The sequence below is a fragment of the Diplodia seriata genome, assembly GCF_021436955.1.
Source record: "Diplodia seriata strain FDS-637 chromosome Unknown scaffold_4, whole genome shotgun sequence".
In the NCBI taxonomy this organism is placed as follows: Eukaryota; Fungi; Ascomycota; class Dothideomycetes; order Botryosphaeriales; family Botryosphaeriaceae; genus Diplodia; species Diplodia seriata.
The window spans coordinates 2897618-2913098 of NW_027117311.1; the positions used below are offsets into that span (position 1 = coordinate 2897618).

General features: G+C 58.2%; 7 protein-coding genes across 7 annotated transcripts; 4 read left to right on the forward strand and 3 right to left on the reverse strand.

Moving 5' to 3' along the window:
- Positions 1–132: 132 nt before the first annotated feature.
- On the forward strand, positions 133–1478 carry SLS55_004755 (uncharacterized protein; the record flags this gene model as incomplete). The annotated part of the gene is made up of 3 exons (XM_066776208.1): positions 133–457; positions 505–1257; positions 1309–1478. 3 exons carry the CDS (start codon positions 133–135, stop codon positions 1476–1478), a joined length of 1248 nt encoding a protein of 415 aa, XP_066634089.1.
- A 461-nt stretch (positions 1479–1939) lies between these two features.
- Positions 1940–3585, forward strand: SLS55_004756 (uncharacterized protein; the record flags this gene model as incomplete). The annotated part of the gene is made up of 4 exons (XM_066776209.1): positions 1940–2005; positions 2062–2359; positions 2439–3055; positions 3115–3585. 4 exons carry the CDS (start codon positions 1940–1942, stop codon positions 3583–3585), a joined length of 1452 nt encoding a protein of 483 aa, XP_066634090.1.
- Positions 3586–4666: 1081 nt separating this feature from the next.
- SEC13 (GTPase-activating protein S13) lies at positions 4667–5819 on the reverse strand (the record flags this gene model as incomplete). Its single annotated transcript, XM_066776210.1, has 5 exons — positions 4667–4830; positions 4882–5474; positions 5543–5658; positions 5731–5769; positions 5817–5819. The coding sequence occupies 5 exons, from the start codon at positions 5817–5819 to the stop codon at positions 4667–4669; spliced, it is 915 nt and encodes a 304-aa protein (XP_066634091.1).
- A 288-nt stretch (positions 5820–6107) lies between these two features.
- SLS55_004758 (uncharacterized protein) lies at positions 6108–8128 on the forward strand (the record flags this gene model as incomplete). The annotated part of the gene is made up of 4 exons (XM_066776211.1): positions 6108–6221; positions 6333–6930; positions 7105–7793; positions 7988–8128. 4 exons carry the CDS (start codon positions 6108–6110, stop codon positions 8126–8128), a joined length of 1542 nt encoding a protein of 513 aa, XP_066634092.1.
- An 886-nt stretch (positions 8129–9014) lies between these two features.
- SLS55_004759 (uncharacterized protein) lies at positions 9015–10832 on the forward strand (the record flags this gene model as incomplete). Its single annotated transcript, XM_066776212.1, has 1 exon — positions 9015–10832. The coding sequence occupies one exon, from the start codon at positions 9015–9017 to the stop codon at positions 10830–10832; it is 1818 nt and encodes a 605-aa protein (XP_066634093.1).
- Positions 10833–11222: 390 nt separating this feature from the next.
- On the reverse strand, positions 11223–12597 carry SLS55_004760 (uncharacterized protein; the record flags this gene model as incomplete). The annotated part of the gene is made up of 3 exons (XM_066776213.1): positions 11223–11365; positions 11444–12295; positions 12354–12597. 3 exons carry the CDS (start codon positions 12595–12597, stop codon positions 11223–11225), a joined length of 1239 nt encoding a protein of 412 aa, XP_066634094.1.
- A 980-nt stretch (positions 12598–13577) lies between these two features.
- On the reverse strand, positions 13578–15196 carry SLS55_004761 (uncharacterized protein; the record flags this gene model as incomplete). Its single annotated transcript, XM_066776214.1, has 3 exons — positions 13578–14096; positions 14155–14229; positions 14282–15196. 3 exons carry the CDS (start codon positions 15194–15196, stop codon positions 13578–13580), a joined length of 1509 nt encoding a protein of 502 aa, XP_066634095.1.
- Between the last annotated feature and the right edge of the window lie 285 nt (positions 15197–15481).

Below are 15481 nucleotides of genomic sequence, written 5' to 3' on the forward strand. Positions count from 1 at the left end.
TCCGCTAAGCCGAGGTGAGAAACACCCCGCTTCCTCACCTGGCTTACGCATCACCTCTTATCTGGCGCCTGGCGAGGAGAAGCCGTGCGGGACGCGACTTCTCTCCGCAGTTCCACCCTCAATCTCTCCATCATGTCTTCATCGCCGTCGCCTTTCACTATCCGCGTGCCCGACGAGGCCCTCGATGCTCTGCAGAACAAGCTTTCCGCTACTACCTTTCCGGACGAGCTCGAGGCGCCCAATCCTTGGGAATACGGCGCTCCTCTGGCCGATGTGAAGAGGCTTGCCACACGTTGGCAGGACGGATATGACTGGAGGGCTCATGAGGCAAAGCTCAATGAGCTGCCCAACTTCATGACGCAGGTTGAGGTGGATGGCTTCAGGCCCATTGACTTGCACTTTGTGCACCAAAAGAGCGAAGCTGACAAGGCGATCCCGCTTCTGTTCGTGCACGGCTGTATGACACCCGCAAGAACTCGAGTGTACTACTCTGACGCTTCCAAGGGCCTGGCTCTTTCATCGAAGTCATCAAGATGCTGCCACTCCTGAAGTCAGGTGCCCCTGCTTTCCACGTGGTCGCGCCATCTCTTCCAAACTTTGGCTTTTCCTCCGGCATCAAGGAGCCGGGATTCTCGCTGCAACATTATGCAGAAGCTTGCCACAAGCTGATGAAGCAGCTTGGGTACGATGAATATGTGACTCAAGGCGGAGACTGGGGCTTCTTTATCACCAGGGCCATTGGCATCCAGTATCCCGAATCCTGTAAAGCAAGCCATGTCAACTTCATCTTAGCCCATGCCCCGGAATGGAAGAAAAACCCTCTGCTTGCGTTGCAGCACAAGCTTTTCCCGTACACGGATGCGGAGAAGAGTGGCCTTGAGCGTTCCGCGTGGTTCTGGGCCGAAGGCGCTGGCTACAACTTGCAACAAACAACCAAGCCGCAGACGATCGGATATGCACTTGCCGACTCTCCGGTTGCTCTTCTTGCGTGGGTCTACGAGAAGCTGCATGACTGGACCGACAATTATGCGTGGACAGACGACGAGATCCTGACTTGGATCAGCATCTATTGGTTTTCCACTGCCGGGCCTGCTGCCAGCCTACGCATCTATTATGAAGCCCGCCATCCCTCGCCCAAAGCGACGGTGATCCCGACCAGGTTACGCACGGAGCAGTGGGTATCGAATGTCAAGCTCGGTCTTACGTGGTTCCCAAAGGAGCTCACTCTGCCACCAAAGATATGGGGCCGAACATTGGGTGAGAGCAGGCGGTCCATTGCGTGTCGACATCCGGGCTAACGTGCGACAGGTCCGGTGGTGTATGAGAACGAGTCTTCCCGAGGAGGACACTTCGCGGCGTGGGAGAATCCAGACGTCATCGTCGGTGACTTGCAGCAAATGTTCTCGAAGGCAGGGCCGTGCTACAGGATCGTGAAGGGCCGGAGCGGGTACGACCGTGGTGCGCGTGCGCGTCTGTAGTCTGATGCAGGGCCCTGTGGGCTCCAACGTTGGGGCTCCTGTTGTGGGTGAAGGGTTGGCTGACCGCCGCACGTGTACTGCTATTGTTTCCTGCGAGTCAATGCTATAGTGGGCGCACGCGACCGGCCGTTCGAGAGAGGTGAGGGTGCCATGTCTGGGTCGTGGTGGGGCAGTGACGTGCGGACCCAGCGTAGAGGGAAGGGACCCTTCTAAAGATGCGGCTCATAAACGGCAACTTGCGCACCTGACCGCGTTCTTTGGCATCACTGAGCGTCGACGCCTCAGCTGCTCCGCTGAGCGGCCGTCTTATTGTCCTCTCACCCCTTCACGAGACCACGCCCATAAAAACTCCTCGGTTCACAAGAAAACCCCTCCTCCGCCACAGCATCAAGCCCTTCCCCCGAAACATCCCATCGCATCTGCGTCTTCTTGCACTCACTGACCCGGCGCCATTCGCACTCATGGCCACCGCCTACCAGAAGCGCATCGCGGCGAAGCCAAAGGCCTTTCAGGTCCTGCCAGTAGAAGTGAGTCTCACCCATGCCGGCTCACAGCCAACACCACCACTGACCGCCACTCGCAGCTCAACCAGCAAATCGCCTTCTACCTTGAGCACGACAAGGACTTTGTCAACCTCCGCGCCTCATGCCGTGCCATCAAGGATGCCATCGATGCGGACGATTCGCTATGGTTCAAGAGGTTCCATGCGGTGTATGATCCTCCTTCGGACCTTGATCCCGACTCGCCCGGCTACAAGGCCAAGATCCGGGAGCTGTATCAGAAGCGCGCCAGGCATCTCCTTCTGTACCCTGTCCGGTTCAGGATTGGCAACACGAAGAAGGAACAGGAGACTCTGAGGCTCGTCGCTGGACTTCTCAACGGTAAGTTTTTCAAGATCTTTGGACATCTTTGGACGATCCTCTCACTTCCGCTCCTAACATACTGACACATGTCTGGCAGATTCCTACAATGGCCCTGCTCAGGTTCGCAAGCAGTACGAGACCGGTGAGGTTTACGTAACCTGCCGCAACATTGACGCTTTCAAGAAGTTCGTCAGCCGCTCGGGCATCATTGAACACATGTTCCGCCCTCGCCCCACCAGGAACCACAAGGCGAACGGCAACTGCGACGCGGCAATGAACAAGTACAATCCCGCGCTTGCCGCTGTTCAGCTCATGTGCGCGCCTACCATCCTCAAGCACCCTGGAAACATCTATGGCTTCGAGGACTCCCAGATGTGGGCCTACTCAACCATCAGGACCGCTCCCATCTTCGGCGGCTTCAACAAGACTGAGATTAACATGGAGTGGGTTCTTCATGTCATGAACTTCTTCAAGTACCACATCGGGAAGTCCGATGAACGCACTCTCTTCGAGCCTTTCAACAGGCTTGAGTCGAACGAAAAGCCGTCTTATTGGCAGGGCTCTCTCCACAACGGCCCTTCAGATCTGGGTGTGCACTGGAAGGGCACCTATTCTTACTTGGATCGCGAGGAGATGAGGCTGATTCGCTCTGGCGCCCACCATGGCCATGTCCTCATCGATCACAATGTTGACCACGGCGATGCCTCAATTCAGGTATGCACTTTTGTTTCAACCAGCAGTAACCTTGCCAAGCTGACCTTGTGTGTGTGCAGACCATGAACATCACCTTCCCGGACAGCACCAGCTTCAATTGGCCTGCCGTGTTCGAGCATCACCTGAGGTCCACTACCTCAGACGATCACCCCCCTCGTACCCGTGCTCAGCGCCGTTCTGGCGAGGTCATCCAATTCCAGCGCTTCAACCAGCGCTTCCAGGCCGTTGGATACGATGATGAGGACTTCAATGCCGCCGGCTGGCTCAACGAGCTCCCGAACCAACACGGCATCGCCGGATGGAAGCGCATGACCATGATGAAGTACTTCGAGGACGGCAATGGCGGTTGGGACAACAACGCCCTGTGGGCTTATGAGGGCGTCGTCCTCCCCGGTGGCCGGCTCATGCTTGGCCGTTGGTGGAGCCCGGAGAACCCTGTTCCGAATCGCGAGGTGTACACCGGTCCTTTCATCTTCTGGAACACCGACGCTTCCTGTGATCGTATCGAGTGCGATCTCCACCACCCTTGAGACACAAGATTCCCCGAGGGCACCCGAGACGTGCCTTCACTCAATCTGCCAAAGCAGCGGCAAGAGAAAAATGCGCTCCATTCTCCAACAATGGACGACCTGCCATCTCTCTGATATTGTAAAACATCTTCGATTCCGATAGTTGCATGCACAAGTTTCTTTCTTGCCCTGCTCGGTCAAGTTCTCAGTACATCTAATCCACCGACCTCAACACTCCTTTAGCTCTGGCGTTTGGCCCTCTTTCCGGAGAACGGTATCCCACATTCCTTATCAATTGCTTTTGGCGAACGGGGTTTTTTTTTTCTTTAATCTTTCTCCATTGCCCCTTTGCGTTCAAGGTTCTCCCTCAATGGGCTTTGGTTTGGTCTCGGTTTCTTTTCGTCTCTTTTTGCGAGTATCCTCGAGTACTGGTAATAATGGAGGCGGTGCATTGGGCCTTTATTCTCTTTTGACCATTCGGTTTTTCTTTTTTGGTTTACTCGGAGGGCAATGGTATCAAGAGGGATAGAAAAAAAAAGGGGGTGCATAGACAGATTCATTGCTGCAGTTGCAGATGGCGCTGCTTTCTGGATCACTACCTTTTTTGAGTGCCAAAAAAATCGAGAAAAGTTCAACTGAACCTTCGATATGCGCAATGAAGGAGTGACGATGTTAATGCGCACATGTATATTGCTTGAGAAGGACCACACCCAGACAAGGCACGCGGAGTTACGTCGATACTAGTGCGGGCGTACGTGCAGAATGCGCATCGTACGGGAGAGCAGAGTGCGAGAAACTGCCGCATTTGCGGCGCCACGCATTATATTCGTCGTCTGATAAAACCTGCTCTGAAAAAAGGGGAATGGTGCGTGTTGGGGTATGCGAACGGCCAGACCAGTTGTGTTCTGGCTCCACTTCCGCCACTACTTCCTCGACCCTCCCTCGCTTGGCGCGCTTTTGTCTTTCCCTCACACTCCATAAACTCCTTCTGATGATTTTCCTATGGCATCCCGCTGGTAAGATGGCCTGTCGTTAGAGCAGAAAATGTCGCCGCTTTCAATCAATGTCGGTGCCACGAGCTTAATGTTAGGCTCTAGGTCGTTCATTCTGTGATCGTCTTGATGCACTCCCAACCGCCGGTCAACTTCTCCTTCCACAAAGTGACCGTGTTGTCGCCGGTGCTGACGGCCAGAACGTTGCCGCTCAAGCTCCAACTCGCGCGCCAAGCGACAGCGTCGAAGTTCAGGGTGGTCTGCTGCCAGTCGCCTGCACAAAGGGAATATCGTTAGCAAAATATCGACTTGGGGAGTGTGGGACCGGGGGCAATGGTACCGAGCGAGGGGTTCGTGCTGGTCCAGATCTTGACGGTCTTGTCCTGCGACGCGGAGGCGATGTACGCCTTGGACAGCACCGTCGGCGACCATGCGACGTCGCGCACCCAGTCGGTGTGGCCAGAGAGCTGGCTGGTGCAGGTGTAGGTGCTAGCCTCGGCATTCCACTCCCACACCTTGACCAGGCAGTCGCTGCCGCCGGTAACGAAGCGGCGCAGCGGGGCGTTGTTGGACTGCTGGGCACTGGCGACGGCGCCGGGGGCGATGCTGGGGGCCCACGAGACGGCGTTGACACCCAGGCCGTGGGCAGGTAGGATCTGGTGTGCCCAGGCGCCGTCGCGGAACTCAAGGACGGACACGTTGCCGTCGCTGCTGGCGCACGCGAGAACGCAGCCCGCGTCATGCGGCGCCCACGACACCAGGTTGACGCTGGCCGAGTGCAGCTCCGACACGTGCACGCGCTGCCATTGTCCGTTCTGCTCGCGCCAGATGAAGACCTTGCCGTCGTAGCTGGCGGACGCGAGGATGTTGCCGTACTTCGGGTGTGCCCAGGAGACACACCAGACTGCGCCTTCATGTCTATACTGGGCTTAGCCAATGCCCTGCTTAACCACAGTCCTGCCTGTACGCCGCCGTGGCCTGCTTACCCCTTCAGCGTGTCCGTGAGCCTGTGGCTGTCGCCTTCGACCTCGAATATCTTGATAGTCTTGTCGGAGGAGCAGGTAGCTAGCCTCCTGCCGTAGTAGTCGAGGACTGCATCGTGCTATCAATCGAAGGGTGAATCAGCGGAGGTTTCGTTGCGGAAGCGGCGGTCGGGAGAGAAGCTTCGGCGTACAATCATGTCATCGTGACCGGAATTTTGGATTACTTGAGCCTGTAAACTGTCAGCGGAGCTTAGCGTACCAACGAAGAGGAGCTCACCATGTTTGCGGGTGTCGAGGAGGAATTGGTGGTGATATCAGTGCCTGGCGGGAATGTTAAACGTGGAAGCTGCCCGAGACGCGGCGGCGGCCTCAGGATGCAAAGCGGCCAAACACGCCAAGCAAGAGCCCGCTCCACGGACCTCGGCGCAATGCGGGGATCGGGCACCTTGTTGCCGCCGGAGCTTTCACATGGCCTGTTCCCTCTCTCTTGCGACGCTGCGCGCATTTTTGCCCCGTTCCGCTTCCAACCAGCTTCCCCCCCTACATCGCCAAATCCCTTGCTGTCGCCATGGCGGACGCGCTGTGCGGACCTTCCAACGCTCTCCAGAACTTCCAAAAACACTCGTCGGTTGATCGGACTTTGCAGCAGGACCGGCTCGTCTCGCGCCAATCGCCGCAGCAGGTACGAGCGCTCGCTCCACCGAACCTCCGCAACCGGCATCCGAATCTGATGTTTGGTGTTTAGGATTTCAGATCAGGACCAGGTCAGCATGCCGGGACGATAGACCCTGAGTTCGAGGCCTTCCAGGCTGGCCACCCTCCGCCGCAACCAGAAGCTTTCCAGCGCTTCCCCGCCCAACATGCGCCGCCGCCGAACTTCGCCGGGCCCGCCGCTCTGCCGGACTGGGCTGCGGACTTCCAGCGCATGCACGTCTCCTCTCCGCCGCCGATGCAGCAACAGCAGCAGATGCAGCCGCAGCATAATCAAACCGCTTCGTGGCACCAGGACTTCATGCGCCAACAGCAGCAGCCCGCATCGCCGGCCCCACAGATGACTGCGGGCCCTTCGAGGCCAATGTACTCCGGCGCACCCATGATGGGATACGGTGCTGGACAATTTGCGCACCAGCAGCCATTCATGGCTCAGCAGAACATCAATGCGCAGGCGAAGCAGAAGGAACCTATCTTTGACGATGCTGCATTCGCGAGCGCGTTCGATGCGGCAGCGGCAGAAATGCTGCAGGCCGAAACACAGGCACAAGTAGAGGCGCAGACTATGCAGCAAGCAGCGCCTCAAAGACCTGCAATGTCAAAGTGGGAAGAAGAGATAGAGATGTACCTCCCCCCTGAGGATGACTCTACTTTAGCGTTCATGAAGGAGCATGCTTTCAGTAAGTACTACGCAGCAGTCGAGTCTCATGTGCTGACTACCATATAAGATGAGTACTGCCGCCACCAGATGTCCGAATACCTACCACGCGCCAACTCAAGGGCTCACATGGCTATCGTCGACCATAGTTTAGCGTCACTTTATTTGGGCGCATTGGAAAAATTGGAAAGTAAAGGACTTTCGGAGATGGCACCGGATCCTCTGCTGGAACGCGTATTAAACGAGATCGTGTACTCACAAGACCTCCTCTACGAGGAGCAGTTCATGTTCAAGGCAAGAGCTGCGAGGCTCCGCGATCAGATCAAAGCCAATTCCCCACGCTATTTTGATCAGGATGAGTCACAGAAAGCTAGAGAGCAAGAGGACCCCCAGCTGAGGACAGCGCGCTTGAGGATGTTCCAGAATGCACTGCAAAACCAGGAGTCCATCTCCGCAGCAGATAAGCAGCAAATAGAAGCTGCCAAGTTCAACCAGCTGGTGGCAGACGTAGGGACCGAATCACGCTTCTTCCCGGCCGAAGCGAGTAGCACCTTGACGGGAACGGACATTCGAACAACCATCCGTTCAGAGATGTCCTCCTTGAACCAGCGACCAGAAGAGCTTCTCCGGAACATGAACCCTCCGGAAATGGTGCTTAACGAGGTTCCCCAGCCTCTACAGCAACCGGTCCAGGAGCAGCAGCAGCAGCAGCCACAACAGAATCCCCTCAACAATGATGACGAGGAGCTGGCGAGGACGGCTGGCCAATTGGTGGATAGTGTCTCCCACGACACGAGTCAGAAATTTGTGCAGAGCAGGTTTCTAGCTTTGATGAGGCAACTTCGCGATCATGAAGTACGCGTCGACGGAGACAAGATAGTCGAAGTTAGTGAAATCCTTCCTCCCCTTTGGTCCGCCGCAGGAGAAATTCTCCGGACGCAGGACGCTCCAGCAGAGGAGGCATATCAGCACCTCCACTATCCTCCACATGCAGAACACATTACTTGCAAAGTCTTTGGATGTCCGGTCTGTTTGGCACGACCCAACAATCGCTAACTCGTTATACCTCTTGATGACAGACCACACCATCGACAATTCCAGCCAACCAGCAAGACCAGGATCTCGGCCGTAATGGTGGCGATGAGAGCAACAGGACCATGACCGGAGCGCTACAGACAGATGGCAACGACGGTAACGACCTTGGTGAGTTGCGTGCTTAAACACTCTCCGCCTTTGCCTCTGGACAGCAGCTCTCGGAGAGCGATATTCCAGATGGAGATTTTCTCGGGCGACGATGATGATGCAGGATGAATTCAGTCGAGGGTCTTCTACACCATCATCGTTGCCATCGCACCCTACCTACGCATGGCGCAAGGTGATGACCGGTAGGTGGCCGCTGGCCCGCCGGGCGGTTTCGAACAGCCGTTTCCTTGTCTCGTGTTTGACGGTTGGATGGGGAACAGAAGCTGATTGACGGTTTTGGGAGAAGCGCGCCTATCCCAGAGATACCCTAGCCCGTTGCCGCCGGTTGACGGTGGAAGGTCGTATGTGAATGGGTGTTTTTTCAGGAGAGATGGGCAGTTGGTGTGATATCACTCTGTAATTTGGTTCAAATGCGCAAGCGTTCCATTGCGTTGAATGAGCTACTTTTCGTAGACCCTTGCTGCGTCGGCATTGTTTTCTAACGACGAAGAGCAGCGGTGGTGGATACCGCTGGTCATGCCAGCCATAGGCGACGTCGTTCTGGAAGTTGAAAAGATCGGGTGACGTCAACCTGGGTTTGCGCCGTTGAGGGTGCTTCGCCACGCTTTGTAGATCCGGCTACCTGTTTGGGTAATCGACTACAAGTGACTCAGCCACCTTGCGCCTCACTTGGGGTGGATCACTATGATTCACCCCATGACTCCAAACAAAGCGGACACTAACAAACACCCTGGTTTTTAAAACACGCCTCGTCGCTCCTGCCACCCAGACACTGCAAACCTATCGGCATAACCGTCCACTTGACAACATTCCTCCAACCACCCCACCACAACCCCGCCACAACTTCTAGATACAAACCTGGATATCAACAACTTTCCTGCAACCCCGTTCACTACCACAAAGATGCCGTCGACGCGGCTCACGGTCGCGCTGAACAGCAACCGCAATACCAAGACCATCCTCCTCGTCCCGAGCAATTCGCCCGCGGATCCTGACGCGCCCGCCTCCATACGCGCGCAAGTGCTCAAGTCGGCGACCACGAAGCTTCGCCTCAAGCTCAAGAAAAACTCCACCGCCCGCTTCTTCGCCGCGCGCACCGGCAGCGAGCTGCTCGCCGCAGACGACTGGACGCGCGCCGCGACATCCGACGCCGTCATCCTGATCTCGGCGGGCGAAGACTTCGTCGGCAACAAGAAACCCTCTACCGCCAGCGCATCGCACGACGGCGCTTCGAACGACGAGGACTGCACCGTCGTCAACCTCGCGCACGACGCATACGTCGACCCGCAGTCGCTCTCCCAGTTGCGCCAGACGGCCGAGACCCTGCCCGGCATCACCCACGCGGCCGGCCAGCCCGACTTGCACCCGGGCAACAAGTATCCCGTCGGCGCGGCGTTTGTGTCGCGCGGCTGGGTGCACCCGCCGCTGATCGGAGGTGACATCGGCTGCGGCATGGCCTGGTTCCGGACGACGCTGTCGCGGGCGCAGGTCGACGGGGACCGCGGCAGGAAGGTGGCCGAGAGGCTGAGGGGCTTGGAGGGCGCGTGGAGGGGGAGGGGGGAGAGGGAGGCCTGGGTCGGCCATGGGGGCTCGGCAGGCGCGGAGTGGGACAAGAGTCTCGGGACGATCGGAGCGGGGAATCACTTCGCAGAGATCCAGGTCGTGGAGAGGGCGGAAGAGGGACTGGGGCTGAAAGAGGGGGAGGTGGTGTTGTTGGTGCATTCCGGGTCGAGGGGGTACGGTGGCGATATCCTGAAGCGGTACACCGCGGACGGAAACCGCGATTCCCTGCGCGAGGGCGACGAGGCGACGACGAGGTACCTCGAGGAGCACGATCGCGCGTGCAGGTGGGCGAAGGCGAACCGCGACCTGATCGCCCTGCGCTTCCTCGCCGTGTTGGAGCCTGGCGAGGAGCGTTGGGTGCTCGGAGGCAACTTCGAACATGTCGACCTCGCGGACGAGATGGACGCGGCCGGCCTTGAGCAGCTCATCCAGCAGTCCCGTGAGAACGTCCAGAAGCGCAAGGTTGTTGACATCTGGCACAACAACGTCCAGCGCGTCCCCTGGCCTCTCACCGATCCCTCCTCACCCACTCCCCTCGATTCAGCCACCGCCTCACTCAGCCTTTCGGAGAAGGAGGAGGAGCCTCCTGAACAACAACAACAACAGCAGCAGCAGCAGCAGTACGCCTATATCCATCGCAAAGGCGCCGCGCCCACCCTGGATCCGGACACCCTCGCGCCGCTTGCCATCCTGCCGCTGCCCGGCAGCCGCGCCACGCCGACGGCCATCCTCACGCCGACCTTCACATCGCGCAATGCCGGCGGCACCGCAAACGCCTTCTCACTCGCCCACGGCGCCGGCCGCGCCATGTCGCGCGCCAAGGCGCTCCAGAGCCTGAGCAACAAGTACCGCGGCGACGCCGAGGCGTTGCTGAAGCCGGGGAAGGTCGCGGCCGCTGCTGCGGCGGCGGCGGGGATGGGAAGGATGGTGGATCAGAACACCGATCAGGGAGGTGGTAGTGAAGAGGTGGTTGGTAGGGATGCCGAGAAGGGCGCCGGCACGTGGGTCGTTTGCGAGGAGAAGCAGCTGGTGTGGGAGGAGGCGCCGGAGGCGTACAAGGATGTTTGGGCCGTGGCCGGAGATTTGGTCAGGGCGGGTGCAGCGGAGGTGAGGGGCTGGTGCGCGCCGAGAGTCAGTTACAAGGTTAGGAGTAAGTGAGAGCGGGTTTGATGAACGGTGGTGGTACGGTCATTGAGATATCCCTGTAACAGTAGTTACTGTTCAGTGGATATGGCAGTCAGAAAAGGCATAGATGAACAATTGTCGGATTACTCACTTTAGACAGACACCTTATGGAACTCCATCGATATGTCCAATTTTGATTCGAAATGCACAGTCCGAGGAATATATCTTTATCTTTGATGAACATACTAACAGCCATCAGAAGTCTGACATGGACTCAGTTTGCTCCATCGATTCGAACCATACGTCTCCATCACTTCGACACACAGCACCCAACAGGATGGGCTAGGAACGCAAAAACAAGTAGAGGAAAACATGGTAAGTGCTTTTTCCCCCTATGGAGTCCCAAGATGTCCAGAAATGTGCTCATTGGTCAAACTCGCCAGCATAAAGGACGTCACCAGGCTCTCCGTTCATAACTTCCCAAATAGACCGAGAGTCCAGCTCGGCTTCCCTCTTGGTGATGTTACCAGCAAGCAGCTTCTGAGCATCTTCACGTTCCAAGTTGACTGCGGGAAGAAAAAAAAAAAAAAAAAAAGACACTGTCAGCTTTCGGGCTCAACTTGGAAACCCGGGAAAAAACTCACCATGCAGGCTGACGGCAGCGCGCTTACCGCTATACAGCGCATGCGGCACGTTCGTCGAGTTATCCGTATTGGCGTCTCCCACGGCCCACACGCCGGGCACGTTGGTCAACAGGCTGGCCGACTGGTTCGCAAACAGCCGGCCGCCGTACAGCGTCACGCCCAACCGCTCGCCCACGGCGGACCGCTGCTCCTTGCCAAAGGACGCGAGGAACGCCGCGCGCTCGACCGGCTCGCCCTCGGTGAAGTACACGCGGAAGCCGTCGTACTCGGGCACGCTCGGCAAGCTGGGGTCGGCGTCCTGGTTCGCCTCGGCGCCGTCGGCGACGCGGACGACGGCGGAGATGGTGCGGTTGTCGACGCGCACGCCGAGAAGTTGCAAGTACTCCTCCCAGTTGCCCGAACCGCCCTCCTCCTGAGTGGTGGCGGCGCGGCCGGCGGCTGTGTCGGTCCCGTTGACGAAGGCGACGACGTCCCGGTTGAGCGTCCGCATCTCGCGCACCAGGCCGGGCACGGCGGACAGCGGCGCCAGCAGGCCGAGCGGCTGGTCGGCGTGCTCGTGCCCGTCGCACCACGGGCACCAGAAGAGGCCGCGGCCCCAGCTCTCGGCCACGCCGGGCGTGTCCGGGAGCAGGTCGCGCAGGCCGGTGGCAAGGATGATGCGGCGGGCTTGGTAGCTCGTCACGGTGCCGTCAGTGTCGTTCAAGCCCCTGGAGGTTACGGTGAAGCTGGGCGCCGACGATGACGGGTCTCCCGAGGGCTCGATGGTTTCGACCGTGCCGTTTCTCCAGCTGACCGTCTCGTAGTGCGAGATCTGCTCGCGGGCGGCCCAGCGGAAGTAGGCCGGCGTGACGCCTGAGCAGTGTTTAGCATATGGTGGAGTTGCGTGGATCTCGTGGGGCCATCTGCCTACCGTCGAAGCCGAGCACGTCGTGCATGTGTCTGGTATCCGCATTACGGTACTCGGCCGAGTCGATGAGCAGGACGTTTCTGCGGACGCGGGCGAGGCCGCTCAGAGCGCCCAGGCCAGAAGGACCGCCTCCCACGATGATGGCATCGTAAATGGTTGGCTGCTCCTGATCCTGCAGGCGGGGGAGGACTGCTCCCAAAGAGAGGGTGGTCAGGGCAAGTTGGAGAAGGAAGCCAAGAGGAGCCATGGCGAACAACGAACGACTGCGGATACGGCGGGCCTTTCAAGCGAGGAGACGTTGCCGGCTTTATCAATTGCAGCGGGATGGCCTTCTGGATAGCACGACTGAGACGCCGTGCATGGCGACATGCGAGCTGACTGGCGATCTCGTACGGGTATCTTGTTCTCATGGTGTCTGCGTCTGTCGTGCTTTCGGGAACGAGTCGCAGCATGTTGTGTAGACCATGATCGGGCCCCGGCACCGCCGCCAAGGCCTCGTATCGGGCAAATGCAGGTAGTACGCCTTGCAGTCGTGCTTGTGTACTTTTCCCGGCTGCTTGGTTTTAGCGAAATAAAGCTCGCGAGGCCGGCCTTCTATTCGTTTGAGCTTGTAGATGCGGGGCTGTCTGCACAGATTCGTCTTGTTTGTGATTCCTTGCTCCTGGGCGATTGAATCAGGTAACAATATGCATGCCCGACCACCTGAGCTACACATACACATTGCCTTACATTGACTTCGCTGCGGTGGCCCGCAAGCGTGGTTTGAACTTCTCGTTCTCCCCGCTTCCAATTCCGCGTTCCTAGCTTTGGGAAGATCTCTACTTGCAAAGGAAAAGTGCAACATGAGGTACTTGGGTGGTCGTCGTTTCGGTAGAAAGAATTTTCGACTAACATATTGCTCAAACACTTTAGGAATAGGAGCTGAGCTACTTGCCATTTGCGCCGGAACGGATAAGAAACTTCCAGACTAACTTCAAGTGTTTAGCCATCTTTCACTGGGGCAATATGGATGTACCACGTCATTTACTTCACCGAAGCACTACCTACACTAATTCGCCGGGTGATACCTATCTTTTCCGTACCGCGGGCGTGAAAGATTGCTTTCGACCAGACAGGAAGACTGACAAAAGATGGTGGAAACATTACTCATTACTATCTCATCGTTCTACATGCCATCCAGTTCATTACTCCCGTTCGTCTCAATCCCGTCCATTTTCACGCCCGTCTTCATGCGCTGTCATCAAAACCGCCCGGGCAGCTGAGAGGCGTGCACACGTCGTCATCGCGGCGACGCCTCGAGGTGGGACCGCCGCGCATCTTGCGTGCGGCACCGGCATCCATCAGCGAACGCTTGGTCTGCTGCGCCGCGTTGGGGCAATAGGTCGAGGCGGTGATGCAGACGTTGCGGCCGCAGCAGCTCTGGGCGAGGCACAGGTTGCCGTCGCCGCAGTCGTCGTTGGAGTTGCAGTCCGGGTTCGAGCAGAGGCCGTTGCGCACGCACACGGAGCCGCCCTCGGCATCGAAGCCGCAGAGCGCCTGCTCGGAGAAGCCCTCCGGGTCGTAGTAGGGGGTGTAGGTGCCGCACGTCTGGGGGTTCGAGCAACCCGTGCCCGGCTTGACAGCGGCGGCGACGACGCCGCCGTTGTCCTGGGTCGTGAGCGTGTATGTGTAGGACTCGCCGACGGTGACGTGGACGGAGCCCTGGTACTGGCCTACGTTGGTGGCCTTGGAGCTGGGGTTCGTGATCTGGAGGTTGCGGGTTAGCGTTTTGGCTTTTTGGCATTGAAGTGCAATATATACTCACATCCTTGCTGAAGTAGGAGCAGACGGTGCCGACGGGGTTGTTGTCCCTGTACAGGATGTAGGCGTTGAAGAAGTTCTGTGGATTGTCAGTACATTGCTGCAGCAGTGTGGGCAGGGCGAGTACATACGCAAGCAGTGTAGGTGTTGTCCGAGTTGGGGTGCGCCTTGTTGTACGCAGTATTCGCCTGGCAGCCCTTGGCGCAGGAAGCGGGACTGAACGGCCCGTCGTTGTACAGCTCGTACAGGTAGTAGGTGCTGTCCTCGATGGCACCATCAAGGGGGCCGACAGGAGCGTTGAAGTTCTCCAGAGTCGGGGCGGTGTAGGGCTTGTTGTAGCCATTGGAGCCGGCAACGACAACGTGGAAGTCTCCCTGGTATTGGCCGACGTTGGTGGCCGTCTCCTCGTGAACGGGATAGCCGTAGAGCGTGCATTTGACGTTGGCCGTGGCATCGGGGTTCTTGCAGACATCGTAGTCGGGACGGATGACGGGGTCCCTTTCAATGTAGATGTTGAAAGCCTGGCACCACTCGTCGGCGTCGCACTTGGCAGCGCAGTCACTCGGCGTGTACGAGTCGAGCGTGTAGACTCCGCGGTAGCCGACCTGTTGCGTGGCGCCGTTCTTGTTGCTGAAGGCCAGCGTGTAGCCGCTCGGGGCAGTGGCGCCGGATGCCTTGTCGGAGTAGGTCGAGAAGGAGGTGAAGGCATCCGCCGTGTTGGGCGAAGGAAGATCCAGATTGCCAGTGGGAAGAGCGCAGCAGTCCCAGCCGTTCTCGGCGCACTTGTCAGCCGGAGACACACTGCGCTTTGCCACGGTCCCATCGCTTGAGTCGGGAGTGACGGTCTCCTGCACAACAGCAGCAACCGTGGTGGGGTTGTACGCCGGGGCAGTCGAGCTGTAGACATCTGGCTCCGGCCCCAGAGTCTTGGGGGTAGGGGCAGCGAAGAGTGCGTTGAGCATGTCCGGATCCATGTCGGGAGCAGGGGCTGGAAGAGCGACTGCACCGGCCAGGCCAGCAGCGCCAACAATTTGAATGAACTTCATCGTGATTGAAGTGTTTGGGGCGGATTGAATGAGAAGTGATGAGCTGGTGGTGATGAGCACTGGGGCGGAGACTTTGGCCTGCTTTATAGCAAAGGTCGCCGCTGGCCGGGTTGAAAAACATCTGAGCTTCTGGTGTAGCTGAGGTTGAGCTGGTGTGCAGCTGTCCAAGCTGGCGCCACAAAGGCGGCTGGAAGACGCCTCACGAGGGATCTAGATGGCAAGCGAGAGGATTCAGCTCCGGGTGGCTTGGGGTGGAAGCCACGATGCTTGGCATGGTGGTGAACG